Source organism: Epinephelus moara, chromosome 3 (genome assembly GCF_006386435.1).
Source record: "Epinephelus moara isolate mb chromosome 3, YSFRI_EMoa_1.0, whole genome shotgun sequence".
NCBI lineage: Eukaryota > Metazoa > Chordata > Actinopteri > Perciformes > Serranidae > Epinephelus > Epinephelus moara.
In genome coordinates this window covers 18259957-18275521 of record NC_065508.1, presented here as the reverse complement: position 1 = coordinate 18275521, position 15565 = coordinate 18259957, and the positions used below count along the sequence as shown (strand labels likewise).

Below are 15565 nucleotides of genomic sequence, written 5' to 3'. Positions count from 1 at the left end.
TTACTGTCTGTGTCTGTGACCCCCGTTCAACCCACAATCGATGGGATTCGCCTTTCGTTTCTGCTGCTGGTTGAAATCTGTAGGCTGCTCGCACAGCGTGCTGAATGATTTAAGCCTATTTTGCTCGCTCAAAACTATTTTTAGTCGCAAATGCGAGTGCGGTGATGGACAGATCGCCACACTGCCGACATTTTACTCTGCCCGTCAAGGCACGCTGTTTGATTGCGTTATCAGACACGCCACTATTATTCGGCCTTGCGTTTAACTTATTCCACCGAATACCGAATGTGTGTTTTTTTGCAATATTCGGCCGAATATATTCGGTTACCGAATATTCGGTGCATCCCTAATGATTTGCTGATTAAATTATCCAGGTCTGTACTAGTGAATATACTTTATGTGGCTTTTCTTTGGGTGACTTGCTGCTTGTTGTGATCAACAATGTACTATTTTTTTTTTTTTTTTTTTTAACAGATCTCAATATTTTGCACATTACCAGTCAGATAACACTAATGGGAGCGACATGACTTGCCTCACTGAAGGAGCATTTTAACTTAGTCTTGAATTTTTATCATGACACAGGGTTCCTTCAGTTAAAGGCAAAGTAGATTTAAGACTCTTGAAGAGTTTTTTTTAATTTCATTTTGAATTAAATTTAACATAATTTTACAACAAACAAAACTGAAAGGGAAAAAAACCCAAAAATATCAATTACTTTGGCTTAGATGTTTATTGCAACATAAACCATGACTTGGCAATTTTGCGTTTCTCACTCTGCACGTCGGATTCCACTGCTTTGATTTCCATCGCGTCAAGTTTGAAAAACATTTTGCATAAAACACACCAAGCCTCGTATGCATTGTCTTGTACATGTTTCAGCCATGCCAAATTTTGGTCAGATAGCAAATTTTCACTGTATTTGCACTTTCACAGATTATTCAGGGTGCAGTGACAGCTAGCAAGTAGACAGTGGATCGTCTGCTCTGGGCATTCCAGCCGCAAAGAAAATGTAAGTGTTGTCCCACTATCCTAGGGGTCGGCAAACTTTACCTTTAAAGCCTCTTCTTTACCTTTAAAAGAGATCTACCAGGTGAAAAATCTGCCTCAAGCCGCAAAACATATTTGAATAAAGTTAACAGCCTATTAAGTCTAAATTTGCCCATCAACATTACAAATAGGTATAAATGACGATTCATTATAAATTGCTGACTTTTCCTTTTTCGAATTTGAAATTCAGAGCTAGCCTTGTCAGAAAGAGCTAGCCAACACTTCTGAAGTTCTGCAAAATTAAGAGGAAAAGTCGTAGACGTATGACGCACATTTTAGTTAATGAAAGATTAAAACATTTTTTAATTTGATGTATAGGCTACACATTTTTACAATTGAAAAATGCATGAATCACTCTAGGCCTAAAACAATGACAAATGAAATTTTGAATGTTAAAAAATAACCATTATTCATTTCCAGATAATTTCATGTCAAAGCCCCAGAGAGCCACCGGAGAGGGTCTTAAGAACTGCATTCAGCTCCAGAGCCGCAGGTTGCCTACCCCCGCACTATCCTGACCTGCTGTTGTTGTTAATGTGAAAGGCATTTGATAAATTACTTAAAAAACAGATGTTACCAATTATTTGAATATTTTGCAATGTAATGCCAGAAAAAAAAATCCTACATATAAAATCCTACTTGTCATGTCTCAGCATTTTTAAGACTTTCCAAAGATTGATTTCAGACATTTTAAAATCAATTAGTAAGGCCCTTTTTCAGATTAATGATCCACTTTAACCCTGACATTATTAATGCCCTCAATTTTGCAGTGCCCCACAGAAACACACCCAAAAAAGGGAGATTAAAACAAGGTAATAAGTGATGAATTTTGCTGCTTTGCTGTACATCAGGGTTAAACTCACCGTAGCACGTGCCGGCGCGGGCTTCATGACCAGGCAAGCAAGGAACACACTCATAAGAGCCTGGTGTGTTCTCACATTGCTCATTGGGACAAGTGTCGGGGTTCAAACACTCATTTATGTCTGGAGCAAGAGAAAAGACGTGTCACATAGCCATGATTTATTCACACACGCAGAGCACAGACACAACCATAATATAGTGACACATGTGTAATAAGTGTTTTGTCAGTGGAGAGCCTGTGCACTTATATCCATACTGTCATAATCATCACTGTCTTTGTACCTTCACAGGCTGGATGACGATGTGACTTGCTCCTAAAGCCGCTGTGACATTCACATTTATAAGAACCGGGCAGGTTGACACACTGGCCTCCCACGCCGCAGATGTCCTGCTTCGAGCACTCGTTCACATCTGCAGAACAGAGAGGATAGAGCCAGTGTAGGACCTGATAACTTCAGGAAACAAATATGTTAACACAGAAATAATGCAATCCAACTTACCTACGCACTTGAGTCTCCCATGCTGCACCATGTGTTTATAGCCCTGACGACAGAGGCATTTGTATCCTCCCTCTATGTTGACGCAGAGGCCTCTGCCGTGGCCGCACGGCTCTGAGTCACATTCATTATCATCTGGACAACAGGAGAGATACACAATGACCTCAATGACACGGTAATAACTGTGTTGTTTATGACACGACAGACAACAGAGGGTCAGAGAGCTCAGAGGACAAAGTGCTCTGACTCCTGGAAGTGTCTTTCATCACCTGTCCCAACATCATTTCTTCAGTGATAGTGTTTAAGTATGTCTTACTATGACCAGATGCATTCACATACATGACATAAACTACACAGCTAATCATACAGATCCATTTATTTCACTCTCAGAGGACATACAAATTCTACTTTTAAGGGATTTTTAGATGCAGAGAATTTTTAACCAATCACATATAAGTTGTTGGAGAAACGTATTACCTGACTACAGTGAGGTTCATAGCTTTAGCAGAAATGTCTTTTATGGATTAAACTACATTAAACTAAATGTGAATTTTAGTGCAAATTTAAGTGTGCGGAAATCCCCCTTTTTTCATTATGGATTAAACTACTGTCACATTTTACGTAATAAACCTATAAGTAAAACATGTCTCCAATTTGGAAAAAGTGTTTCTTAAAGGGCTACTCCAGCTAAAATGAACTCCTTTTGTGGTATTCACAACATTGGAATTGGACATTTTCTGAGAGCTCCGTGTTCTCAAGTTGTGACGTGTTGGGTGACGTTTTCAAAAATGGATTCTGCAGGATTTTATATGTTTGAGTAAAATGTTGATATTCCCAATGGCCTCATCTTTTTCCTCTGTCATTATGCCTTTGTATTTCCTGCATAACGTTGCACTCTTGCTAGCTTGCTAAATTGTTAGACTCTTTGGCTCTTGTGGCAACCTTGTTGCCGTTGCTTAGCAGCAGCGTTCTCACGACTTAACCACTTGAACGCCAACGTCATGTACACGACTTCCCATGTCATAACCATGAGCTCACGAGTTCTATTTGAAGGCAGCACTAATATCCACCCTGACAAGCAAATGCCCACATCTTCCAAACTCGGCACTCCCAGTTTGTGATGTGGGCTTTTTAAAGATTACTTTTTGGCTATTTTTGTGATAATTAAAATAATGATAATTGATCATTTTTTTGACAGCTTTAGAGTGAAAGGGGGAGAGAAGGAGGATGACATGCGGTAAAGGGCAGTGGGTTGGTTACGAACCACAGTGGCAAGGACATAACCTAAGTACATGGGGCGCCTGCTCTACCAGGTGAGCTACTTGGCGCCTCCGGTGAAACAAGCTCCCTTCAGAGCCCTAAAAGACATTTCCATCTGTTTTCACAAGCTCAGTTATACTCCTCATGACCACCAAACTCATCTCTCAGTGTAAAATCAGTGGAATGCCCCTTTAATAAAACATTAATACAGCTGAATCTTTAGCTTTAACATCACACACAATCAGGTTTAATATCAAGGAGCTGTATAAGACATTCAGAGCATATCTATGATTCAGAGTCTGGGCTGTGATTGTCTACACCTGGCTCTCAACATGAAGGTGGCTGAATTAGCGGCTAGCAGTTAATGGTGCTAACAGCGCGAACAGTACTAACAATGGCAACAGTGCTGACAGAGCTAGCAGTGTTAACGTGAGGGGTGAATGGAGGGCCGTTCCGCCACTGTGGATCAGGACATTGTTAACAGTGGTGCATCAAGTGCAGAGCTGTGGTGATTAGCGAGCCAGTAGGACACACACGCAAGAGCTTACACAAACTAGTGGCTGGACCGTCTACCTCAACAACAAACTGAGACGCTCAGATTACAATTTACACACAGGTAGAGGGACTTCATTCTCTGCTCAGGATGTCATTACTCTGCTACGGCTTTACATAGAAAATAGTTGTTCGCTGCTATATTAACACTCTGAATGTCAAATGCATTCATTCATTCATTCATCTTCTGTAACCGCTTATCCTGTCAGGGGTCACTGGGAGTGGGAGCTTATCCCAGCTGACATTGTGGCAAGAGGCGGGGTACACCCTGGACAGGTCGCCAGACTATCACAGGGCTGACACATAGAGACAACCATTCACACTCACATTCACACCTACGGACCCTGAACTGAACTCAGGGCAGCACCCATATATTACCCGGCAGACAGCAGGAGAGCCACTGCTCAAAATTCATGGACGCTTAAGTTTCCACCTTCTTAGCAATTGTTTATCTGTGAGAGGGAAAAGTTTGCTTGCCAGGGGAAATCCATGCATAAGAAACTTTGGGGAGAATAGCGACGAGATGATTTCTCGTAGCTATCCATCACCACCTCCTCCTCCAGCCTCTGTCTCTACCATTGTCTCTTACCCTCACAGATGTTCCTCTGCGGGTTGAGATGGTAGCCAGGGTGACAGTGACAGATGTGGCCGTTCAGGCTGTTCTCACACTCCCCGTGACCACAAATGTTCCTGCTTAGCCTGCATTCATCTGTCTCTGCTTCAAGGAGGGAAAAAAAGCATCATATATATACATGCATATATATAGATACACAGATGTGTGTAGAGATACATATATATATTTAAAGCTGGTAACACCCATGCTGTGGCGGAATCCCTCTATCTTTAGCCATGTTCACACTACTGAAGTTTTAAAATCTGTCTTTTTCATATCAGAGCCAATGACAGGTATCAGTCAGAAAGACAGAGAGAGGAACTCTGCTGAGTTTCTAAATCATATATGAGCACACAAGAAAATGTCTCACAGACCAGAATCAGAAACAGATCTCCAACACTCCTTCAAGAATGTTTTTCTTTCTTTTTATGCAAACAAAGTTCAAACACCTGCACGAAATTAAGTTATGGCAACACTTGCTTCCATAAAACACGAAGAGTGTGAACATAGCCTTAAGGCTGGTTCATGCTTCATGGCTGAATGCAAACAACATGCAAAGTGTCCAAAACCATCAGTTCAGTGTCAAAGAAGCATGCGTCAGACTAGATTTAGCTCGGTGTTAAACTCGACTCCTCTATTTTGATTCAGTTCCATCATCAGGGATTGCCTCAGTGTCTGAATAACTCTTGAGGATGGCGTCATAAATTGTGTTCATTACATGGAGAAAGTCAACATGTCATGTGTGAGTGATGGACCCAAAGCTCACCACAAGATCTTCTCTTACTGGGGAATGTGGAGAGCCGGGCTTTCCACTTTTGAGGCACATGAAACATGAACCAGCCTTGACAGAGGTAACGCTCGCTATTAAGGTTAAAGCAGGATAGGTGTTTGCAGGGAACTCACGCAAGACTTTTGTCTGTGATTCGAAGGGGTCATTGTCCGGGGTCATTCTGATGATTATTGGAGGGGTGGGTTTAACAACTGTGGATCCAACAGAAGAGAGATGAAGTGGACAGACTTTAGGAGGAAATATGACATGTTGAACTTTAGTCCTGAGATTTTTATCTTCACCACACACACACACACGGGGAACATTTCTCTACGCTAGACCTTGTAGAAAATTTCCCCTCACTGTGACAGCCGAAGCTCATTAAGCACCAGTAGCGTTTTAATTTTCACCTGCGTTTCAACATGTTTATTACTGATGTTATGGAGTATGAATCTAGGGTTAGAGGTGAGTTTACCAGGCACACGCTGACTGCTGGTGCTGGTGGGAGACTGCGGTGGAGCAGTCACCGTCTCTGGAGGCCTCTCCTGGTTAAAAGGGATAATCAGATTTCACAAAAGCAAGAACTAAAATGTATTCATTCTTAAAAAGAGAAATATTATCTTACCGGCCACTTTGGTTCTGAAAGGAAAAGATAAAGAGAGGTATTACAGTGTGAATTCACATGATTTGTACAAAGCACTCACAAGTAGAGAAGTTTAAGAACTCCTGAGAGCTGTGAACTGTATCTGACGACTCACCCTCTTTGTCAGACTTGCGGGGGAAGAAATTGTGAGGGAAGGCCACAGTCTCTCTTATGTTTTGGAGGAGGTATCCTTTCCCAGCAGGGCAGATCTTACTGAAGGCCACTGAGCACCACAGAGAGAGGATTTCACTGTTACTTTATTTCACTTTTAAGATTCTCATGTTTTGTGAAACACATGCAGCCAGTTTAAAGCAAATGAAAAACCGAATTGTTCTTTTGAAATCTGCAAGAAGCAAAGATTACTCTCTGGAATCTAACACAACAAACCATAAAGCATCAATTAGTAGCCTAGGCCAATATTTCTCTTAAATCCCTGAGATCCAAGTTTAATAAAGAGTCATCAGAAAATGAGTAAGAGAAACTCTTAAAGGGACAGTTTACTCCAAAATCAAAAATATATATTTTTCCTCTTACCTGTTGTGATATTCATCAGTCTAGATTGTTTTGTTGTGAGTGTTGGAGATATCAGCTGGAGAGATGTCTGCCTTCTTTCAAATATAATGGAACTAGATGGCACTCGGCTTGTGGTGCTCGAAGCGCCAAAAACATTTGAAAAACTCAACAGCAATATCTCTTTCCAGAAATCATGACCCGGTTACTCAAGATAAATCACAGACCTTGTTGTGAGCAGTTTCATGTAGGAACTATTTTCTCTCTACCATACTACACCTACCTAACAACCGTATCACTGCACAAAAGGAAGAGTGCATCATGGACGAGAGGCTTCTGCTCCTGACTGTGGGAGATATAAACTTTAATGGCCTCTTCCTCGGCTGAGCTGTGTTACAACAACTTGCTCAGTGGTGTGAGGTCAGCTAACAGTAAATGCACCTTTTCCTCTGTGCAGTGGTACGGTTAGCAGGTGTAGTTCGGTAGAGAGTTTGTGGATTATCTTGAGTAGCCGGGTCATGATTTCTGGAAAGAGACATTGCTGTTGAGTTTTTTATATGTGTTTTTTGGCACTTTGAGCACCACAAGTCGAGTACCATCTAGTTCCATTATATTGGAGAGAAGGCAGACATCTCTACAGCCGATATCTCCAACACTCTGCAGCTCATGCCAAAACAATCTAGATTCAGAAATAAAACTACAGATAAGAGAAAAAATATGTACTTTTTATTTTGGGATGTACCGTCCCTTTAACAAGACCTTGGACTGTGTAATGACTTACAGAATAATCACCACAATTTATCAAACTTAATCTTAATTAAGATAAAGCCACACATGGCTGAGCTTACTACTTAATTTACATGTCAAAGAAGTAATGTATGTAGTATGATAATTTGGTGTGCGATCCCCATTTTTTTGATTCATTTAAGGACTCTTCTTTGGACAACGCACCCAGAGGTTTGAGCGCAGTGGTCTTTCCCAAAATTGTAGTATGATAATTTAACATTCAGGAGGAACCTGTATCAAAACTCAACCTTCTGTGTTCATAAAATGTGTATATGTGCAGACGCACGGACAAATAATGTCCCACATATCATGAACTGCAACTTGTTTTTATTAAACATTATATTTATTGAAAATTAGTCTGACACTTTCTCAGCCTGTAACTGCTCCTCTAAGTCTCCGTTCACTCACCTGTGCCCACCTGAGGACATCTTTCACAGTTGGGGCCCCAGGCTTTGCCCACCGTGCAGCAGCACAAGTGCTGGCTGAGGTGGGTCGTCAGCGGGTGCTCGCAGCCCCTGGCCTCAGACGCTATCAGGAAGCACTGAGCCTGCTCATCTGGAGACTCTGACAAAGGAAACAACAGGGTTTCATTTGGGTTTCCCATCATGAAATAAAATAAAATATAATTGAAGTTGATATGAAGAGAGAAACCTTATGACTCACCAACACATCGATTCCTCTCCAACACCCAACCAGCCTTGCAGGAACATTTGAAGCTGCCCAGCGTGTTCAGACAGTCTCCATTCTGACAGACGCCCTGCATGGAGCACTCGTTGATATCTTCGAGGTCATGAGGTGGTGTGCAAAAATAAAAAGGTTATTTTGATGTACCCTATATTCAGAAAGTGATACCAGAGCTTCATGACATGGGAGCTGAGGCTTTATTAAGTACAAGCACATGCTCTGTGTTTGATATAAGCTCCATCCTGCCCATGTTACCTTGACAGTGGGTGCTGTTGAATCTTTTATAGCCTTGCGGACAGGTGGAGCCGGACTCTTCCACAATGGTATGCTTGACTGATGCATCTGAGGGAGGAGAAGACAGGGCGAGACACAGAGGGAGAGGTGTGAATAAGTGTGAGTGAAATTGTGTTTCTGGAATTAGAAGGGCTGCGGGTGAGGGATACAAACCAAAATACAACTCATATTCATTTTAAACACTTAATATAAAAATAGAATTTTAGCTCTCGTCAGTATTCAGTCTGTAAATCATGAGGGATTCCCAACACCAACTTCTACTTTCTCAAATATCTGGAAATGTTAAAGGTTTAACAGTGTCAGGAAACTTTACAGGATACTCAGCTTATCTTTAAGCACTCACACACCATTTTCCTGCATCAGCTGCACTGGAAATACAACCAAAAATTTCCCGAAACAGAATAAAAGGCTACATTGGGGCTGCTGTCTTCTTGGCAGCCATTTCGATGTCTGTCCTGATAGCATGTGCTAACCTAGCAGCAGGGGTCCCAACAAACTCACAGTGACACCGAAACAGCTTTACTCTGTTGTTAAACCTGGTAATAAATGTTAGGTAGCATTAGCCGTATGATGCTAACAGTTAGCCCTGTCACTGTGTGTGTACCAGCAGACTCTCACCAACTGTCCCTGGCACAGAGCTCACACTCCTGCAGCACCCACATTACACAGCCACTGGCCAGGTGTGCAGAGGTGTAAAAGTAAGCACAGTCTGAATCTCTCTCTTAAGCATTTTTGGTTTAAATTCTTCACACAACTACTTCTGTCACTTTTCATGTGGACAACCAACTGTGTCACCATGAAAGCCTTTGAGTTAAAAAAGTGTGAATGTTGAACAGAGAGTATGAACAGAGTATATTTGGGCAGACATTAGGCTTTAATGTCTATAGTTCCATTAGCCTTGGACCAAGACGTTCATTGCATGAACGTCTTGAAAACGAACCCCGTTTTTCGTTTGGGGGTTCCCGGTCTAGACCGATTCACATCTCCATAAACGTTCAAATCAAACATGTAATGTACTCACCTCATAGGCACAGATGTTAGGAAGGTGTACGGGGGTTGCCGTGTGTTTGTATATCCGTTATTGTTCAATAAATATGCATTTTATCTCGGGACGTCTTGAAATTATCTTCACCCCTTCTTCGTCCTGCAATGAATGAGTGCACCGGCTTTCCACTGTGCCACAGCGCCACTATAGCGGTTGGGAGGTGTATTGCACATTGGTAGTAAGAGGCTCTAGCCTTGGACCAAGACTTACTACCAATGTGCAATACACCTCCCAACCGCTATAGTGGCGCAAAAACGGGGTTCGTTTTCAAGACGTTTTCATGCAATGAACGTCTTGGTCCAAGGCTATAGTTCCATCAGCTTCGTATTGCTCTGTATAATTCAAAGGGAGCTGACAAAACAATGAATGTTAAAAGGGTAGGTGTAATAAGCTAGAGCTTCACCCTACATGTTTTCGGTCCTGTTTTCTTCGTTTTTTTTAAAAATTATTATTATTTCTATTATCATTGCCATTAACTTAACATTTGAGTATTGTCTATCTACCAGTATATTTGTGTTTTAGAAGTTGGAAAATGACCAAAATAAACTAAACCAAACTATGTGAACAGAAGTGTAAAAGCAACAAGTTTTGCTTTCCTGCAAGAAAGCAAGTAAATATTTCTCAAGATGTCAAACTATTCCTTTAACATGTGCATTAATATTAGTCTAAAAACATATTAAAACGACAACATCTTTACACGCAGTCACATTAAAGAGGTAGTTGTATTTTTGGCAGTGGCACTAAAACACTGTAGAAGCTACTGTAGCCAACTTTGACAAGCAAAAGTTTGACATTTTGAGAAATAGTCTCATTCACTTGCTAGCAGAGAGTTAGACGAGAACACTGATACCACTCTCATATCTGTCTGTTAAATTTAAAGCTACAGTCAGTTAGCTTAGCTTAGCATAAAGACTGAAAACAGTTGGAAACAGCAAGAGTGGCTCTTCTTGGTTGTGACAAAGCTGCTGGCTTCACATTAGCCGTACAGACATGAAAGTGAACAACCGTCAGAGCTGGGCAAATATAAAGATATTAAATCCTTATCGAGATATGAGACTATATATCGTCTTAGATTTTGGTTATCGTATCGTGATAAGACATAAATGGCGTTTTTCCCTCATTTTAAAGACTGCATTACTGATATAAACGTATCAACATACCAGACTTTTCTGTTTGTTTTAACACTTGCCTTAACCCACTTAGTTGTTATATAGCTGCATTATTGATCAAAAAATCTCACTAATGTTTACTGAAAAAAAAAAAAAACACACACACAAAAAAAAAACAATAGTCATCCCCACAACTTAGTCGCATCAGAGAGGGTGTTTGGTCAGAAATACTGTACGTTCGTTTGCACTGATGAAGTGCTTTTGAGGAGATTTAAAAATGTGGACATATTTATTGTGTATCAAGATATAGCCCAAAAATATAGTGATATAATTTTCATGACATAACACTCAGCCCTAATAACCGTGTTTCCTAAAATGTCAAACTCCTCCTTTAACATTTTATGTCATGATTTTATGATTGGACGAACTCAGATTTTCTTTTCTTCTTTCTTTGCCTTTCTTGTTCTTTTCTGATGACAGTTGTTTTTTATGAGGCCTTTGATGAAGTGTACTTTGTCACAGAATAGAAATGTCTTTCATGAGGTTTACAGTGCATTATTCTTGTTCTTATTCATTCCCCAAATGAGCTTTGAAGCTCTAAAACAGAAGAATGTTCTTCTTTCCATGAGGGAGTAACAGCATGTACTGAAGTTTTATTAGAGAGCTGTGGGAAGACTGCACTTACACAAACATTTTGAAAACACAATGAAAAGAGGGGAAAGATCACAGCTCACGTTTGCCATTCTCATTAAGAAAAAACAAAAACAACAAGGAGCTTATAAATGGATATGAATGTAACAAAACAGACAGCACTCCGGGCAGGGATCCAGTTGTCTAAAGACTAACCAGACGTACAGTATCAGGTTTTGTCAAAGGCCACATTGTCTGAGTCAGAACTGAGAGACGGAATAATAGCGGAGTGGAAAAACGTGAGTAGCCAAGATTTTCTTGAAATTCAATCTCCAGCAATGTGATGACAGTCCTGCACTGGGCAGGCCCATAGGAACACGCTTAAGTAGAGGGTTATTTTCCACATTCTCTTTTTCTGTCTCACTGTCTGTGTGTAATTCCCGTAATTTCTTCCGTTTTCTCCTGCTCAACCCGTTCACACACTCCCTACCCCACCTCACCACTAACTTTCATGTACACAGTTTTATAGAGGTATGAAGTGATTGTTTTAATCCAGGGCCATAATTTCTTAAGGTGGAAGGGATAAATTGCAGGGAATGCTTGACGTTTTTGGCTCGACAAACAATAATTTATTCCCAGGAACACACAAGATGTAGATGGGATAAAAATACCAAGGACTACTTTAAGACAACAGTTTGTTGCACTTAAAAAAAACAGATAAGAGTAAACAAATGGTGGGTGGTATCTACAAAGATGGAAAAAAACTGAAACTCACTTGGCAGTTTGGGGCACTGATAACACTTGTTTTGTCCCCATGAGTTGCCCACACTGCCGCAGCAATCCTCCTGATTGGTCAGAACAGGAAGCGGGGTGCTGTTGCACTGAAGCAAGATGAGACAGTGAAATGTTATCAGTGGAAATGACAAACAAAAGCCTTCTGGATTGTCCATCAGTGCGACATGTGTCTAAACTCACAGCTTGCTTGGGTGTGGTCTCCTGGAAGCAGCGCCCCTTTGGTTTGTGTCTCGAGGGGATCGGGCGTTGTCCTGTCTTGTGAGGAGGCTTGACATCTGATGGATCTAGGGGTTGAATGACTACAGAGGTGTCCGGCGTGTGGTGGACGCGTACATTAAACTGCACTGAAAATAGAGGAAAGGAAGATATCATGGGAACAAAATGCATCACAAATATATCAACAAAAATCAACAGAGATGCAAAAGTTCTGGCAACGGATGAAAGATAGATACCTTCAGATGAGTGCGACATGGGTAGGGTAAAAACAGAATGTGTTTGCGTCAACTGGGTACGCCCTATGCTTAATTGCTCCACTATTTTTTGGCCGTCTGGCTTCAAAGATATGGGGTAGACAGGCTGCTTGTTGCCTCGTGCTGCCTGAGCTTGCTGCGTCTGGTGGAGTGGAAACTGGCAGAGCCGACCGGTGAAGCCGGGCGGGCACAGGCAGTGTTTCCTCGAGCTGCATACTCCTCCATTCATACACGTCAGGGGACACACAACTGCAGAGAGAGACAGGGGGAGAGTTGTCATACCGAGGGTCAACAGTTCAGAGCGATGAATCATCAGTGGAGAGGAAAAGCTTACACACACACACGAGCAACACAAGCAAATAATTAGTTATACAACAAGTAAATGAAAGTTATTCATGAGTCTCATCCAACTGGAATTTCTCATTTTAGATGAATTCACCTCAGAGACAGACTGAGACTGATGATTTAGTGTCGTATCACATAAATACGGCAGACAGACAGAGAAGTTTGTGGCATGACTCGGGCCACGTTAAGTATTCACTTTGAGCTGTACCGCTGTAAAAGTCACATCAGCATGACGGACTAACAGGTCCCTTCAGTCAGCCAGTCAGCAGCAGCCAGTCTGAGCAGGAAAGCAGGTAGAGTCATTGATCTGTTTAACAGCTCTATTCTGACATATGGGAAAGATCTTGAAATCTATGGGAAAGCTGCTGGCTGGAGAGAGATTCATGGCATAGACAGTATTCACTGCGGTTTTATTGGGTCTCCCATTGTGTTTATGTAAAGTCCAGTTGTTTTTGAAATTCCCACAATAGAACAATCAGAGGAAAGTGAAAGAGAGCGAGCAGGACTGAGGAGAAAACTGCAAGGAAGTTATGAATCCATGGAGAGACCCGAGAGAAAGCTGAAAAACAAATGACACCACTACTACAGCTATGACTGCTGAAGAAGTAATAGTGAAAGTTCAGTCAGGAAGGCCATCTCGTCTCAGCACTCTTTACATAGGGCCTGGTAATATCCAAAATTTAGGGAGTTTTAGTATCACTACCAAAAATATGCTTCGGTACCGTACTTTAAATTCACGTTTTAGTATGTAGAAGCATATCTTTCAATCAAAACAGCCACAATGAACATCTTAAAACAAATAGCAAGTGCTTATGAACAAAATACAATTCGATCAGTAAATATCTGCATAAATATGAAACAATTAACCCAATAAAGGAGTCAATTTTGGATGCGCTATAGAATAATCAGGGTGTCTACAGGTATAAACAAGTTACATTTAAGACTTTTTAAGACCTTTTAATACCACTTTAAATGAAATATAAGACTAAACTTGTGATGGGAACACACACCAAGAGCGAAAATAGACTCTTTCCAAGTACACACATTGACATCAGTTCAAAACGAGCAGTAAAATGACCCTAACGATCTGTGCTTACAGCTCTACATGTGCAATTCCACCACCCTGATCCCCATTTTACCACGTCTGAAACACCTTAGACCTATAGCTCAGTTTGCCTCATAAACATTTCCAGGCACTGGCTTTAATCACTTAGAGTAATTGTTGTTATTCTTTTAAGTTTTTTGTCCTTTCACTTGCATTTTCCTATTTTTCATAGCTTGCAAGGTCCTAGTTTAATGACCTTGCAGACTCATTGCGTGATCTAAGTGTATTGACGGGGCAAAAATAGGGGCATTGCACACATACAGGTGTCGAAGTCTGGTACCCCGTCGAATAGCGTTTCCCTCCTGTTAGAATTATGTTTCCTAGAACACAAACACCAAAAATTATATAAGTGATGTGACAAAAAACATTTAAGATCCATTCAATCCGAATTTATTTATCATTTTTTAACACCTTTTATTAGTAAATGTGTATTTACGACATTTAAGACTTTTTAAGGACCTGCAGCCACCACGATAACAACACAATCTGCATTTAGTCTGGTTCCCTGTGTCACCAGGAACAATCTCCCAGGAAAATGAAGGTTTGATTTATGGCACAAAGGAAGTTTGTCAACCATTGCACAACTAAAACAGGGAGAGGATAGTGCTTCTGTTTTCCCCAGTAGCTATCCCCAGTTACCTATGAGTATTAATGTACGTTCTTTATAGGTACTATCCCCACTGATGACGGACAGTGGAACAACTGAAGCAGCTGTGGGAACTGTGGTAGTTGCTGGGCTCTGAGAAAAACAGTAAATGGTTTGGTCGTCTTTGGAACAGCTGTGCCAACAATAACTTCCACTTTAATTTGCAACAATTTTGATAATTTAGTTAAGCAGTTGGCAGGCAACCTATGGAGACTCCAAGACGGTTGGGGCCAAGAAACAAAATGTCAAGCCATTTACCCGCTTCCAGTGTTATCACCCCATTAAATGGCCGTTATCAGCTGACATTGAGAGTCATAGATTTGAGGCAGTATGGCCCTACTCTACCTCCCACATTTGCATTTATGGGTGGTGACCTCTAATGGCTGTAGTAATTATGTTGGGAGCAAAAGAGGAGGTCAGGTGATGTTTTATAAAGAGCAACAAAATCTGCGTAGGTAGGAGGTTGCAGTGGATGGACTGGTCAAACATACACAGGACTTTCACTTAAGAGACCGCTGTTTGTGTCCTGTGTGAAACCAAAAGTCAACATTGACGTAGCATACTTCACTTACATCAGGTTACGTTACATACATACATATTGCAACAGAAATCTCAATCTTTTCTTTAACCTAATCAAGAAGTTTTGGCACCTAAAACTAACCAAAGTGAAACTGAAACCTAACAAATGTGCGACGACGTCACACTGTTTGATACGCACCTTTTGGCCCACTGGTAGGTGCAGTCTGCCGCATCTGAAGCATTATAAAGTTCATGAAAACAACTGATGACGGCCATTTAATGGGCTGATAATATTCAAAAGGGGGGTGATTTTTTAAGCACAGTATCAAAAAATTTAGTGGTTCAGGCTTTGGGTTTTGGACTGTTGATCAAACAGCAAACAGCA

The 15565-nt window shown here is 41.1% G+C and overlaps 1 protein-coding gene across 6 annotated transcripts in view; it reads right to left on the bottom strand.

Annotated features, from left to right (window-relative positions):
* ltbp3 (latent transforming growth factor beta binding protein 3) overlaps positions 1 to 15565 on the bottom strand; it is a 60625-nt gene that overhangs the window by 19076 nt on the left and 25984 nt on the right. For 3 of the 6 annotated variants that reach the window (XM_050041054.1, XM_050041049.1, XM_050041052.1), the window contains exons 2-15: positions 12548 to 12814; positions 12276 to 12439; positions 12076 to 12181; positions 8478 to 8564; positions 8202 to 8318; positions 7947 to 8102; positions 6358 to 6465; positions 6225 to 6238; positions 6075 to 6144; positions 5734 to 5811; positions 4807 to 4935; positions 2409 to 2540; positions 2191 to 2319; positions 1911 to 2030 (exon numbers count right to left, since the gene is read on the bottom strand). In XM_050041054.1, coding sequence (XP_049897011.1) covers positions 1911 to 2030; positions 2191 to 2319; positions 2409 to 2540; positions 4807 to 4935; positions 5734 to 5811; positions 6075 to 6144; positions 6225 to 6238; positions 6358 to 6465; positions 7947 to 8102; positions 8202 to 8318; positions 8478 to 8564; positions 12076 to 12181; positions 12276 to 12439; positions 12548 to 12794 — 1657 coding nt within the window. In that variant the 5' untranslated portion in view covers positions 12795 to 12814. The remainder of the gene's footprint in view (positions 1 to 1910; positions 2031 to 2190; positions 2320 to 2408; positions 2541 to 4806; positions 4936 to 5733; positions 5812 to 6074; positions 6145 to 6224; positions 6239 to 6357; positions 6466 to 7946; positions 8103 to 8201; positions 8319 to 8477; positions 8565 to 12075; positions 12182 to 12275; positions 12440 to 12547; positions 12815 to 15565) is intronic. The other 3 variants (XM_050041050.1, XM_050041051.1, XM_050041053.1) reach the window with 3 other exon arrangements.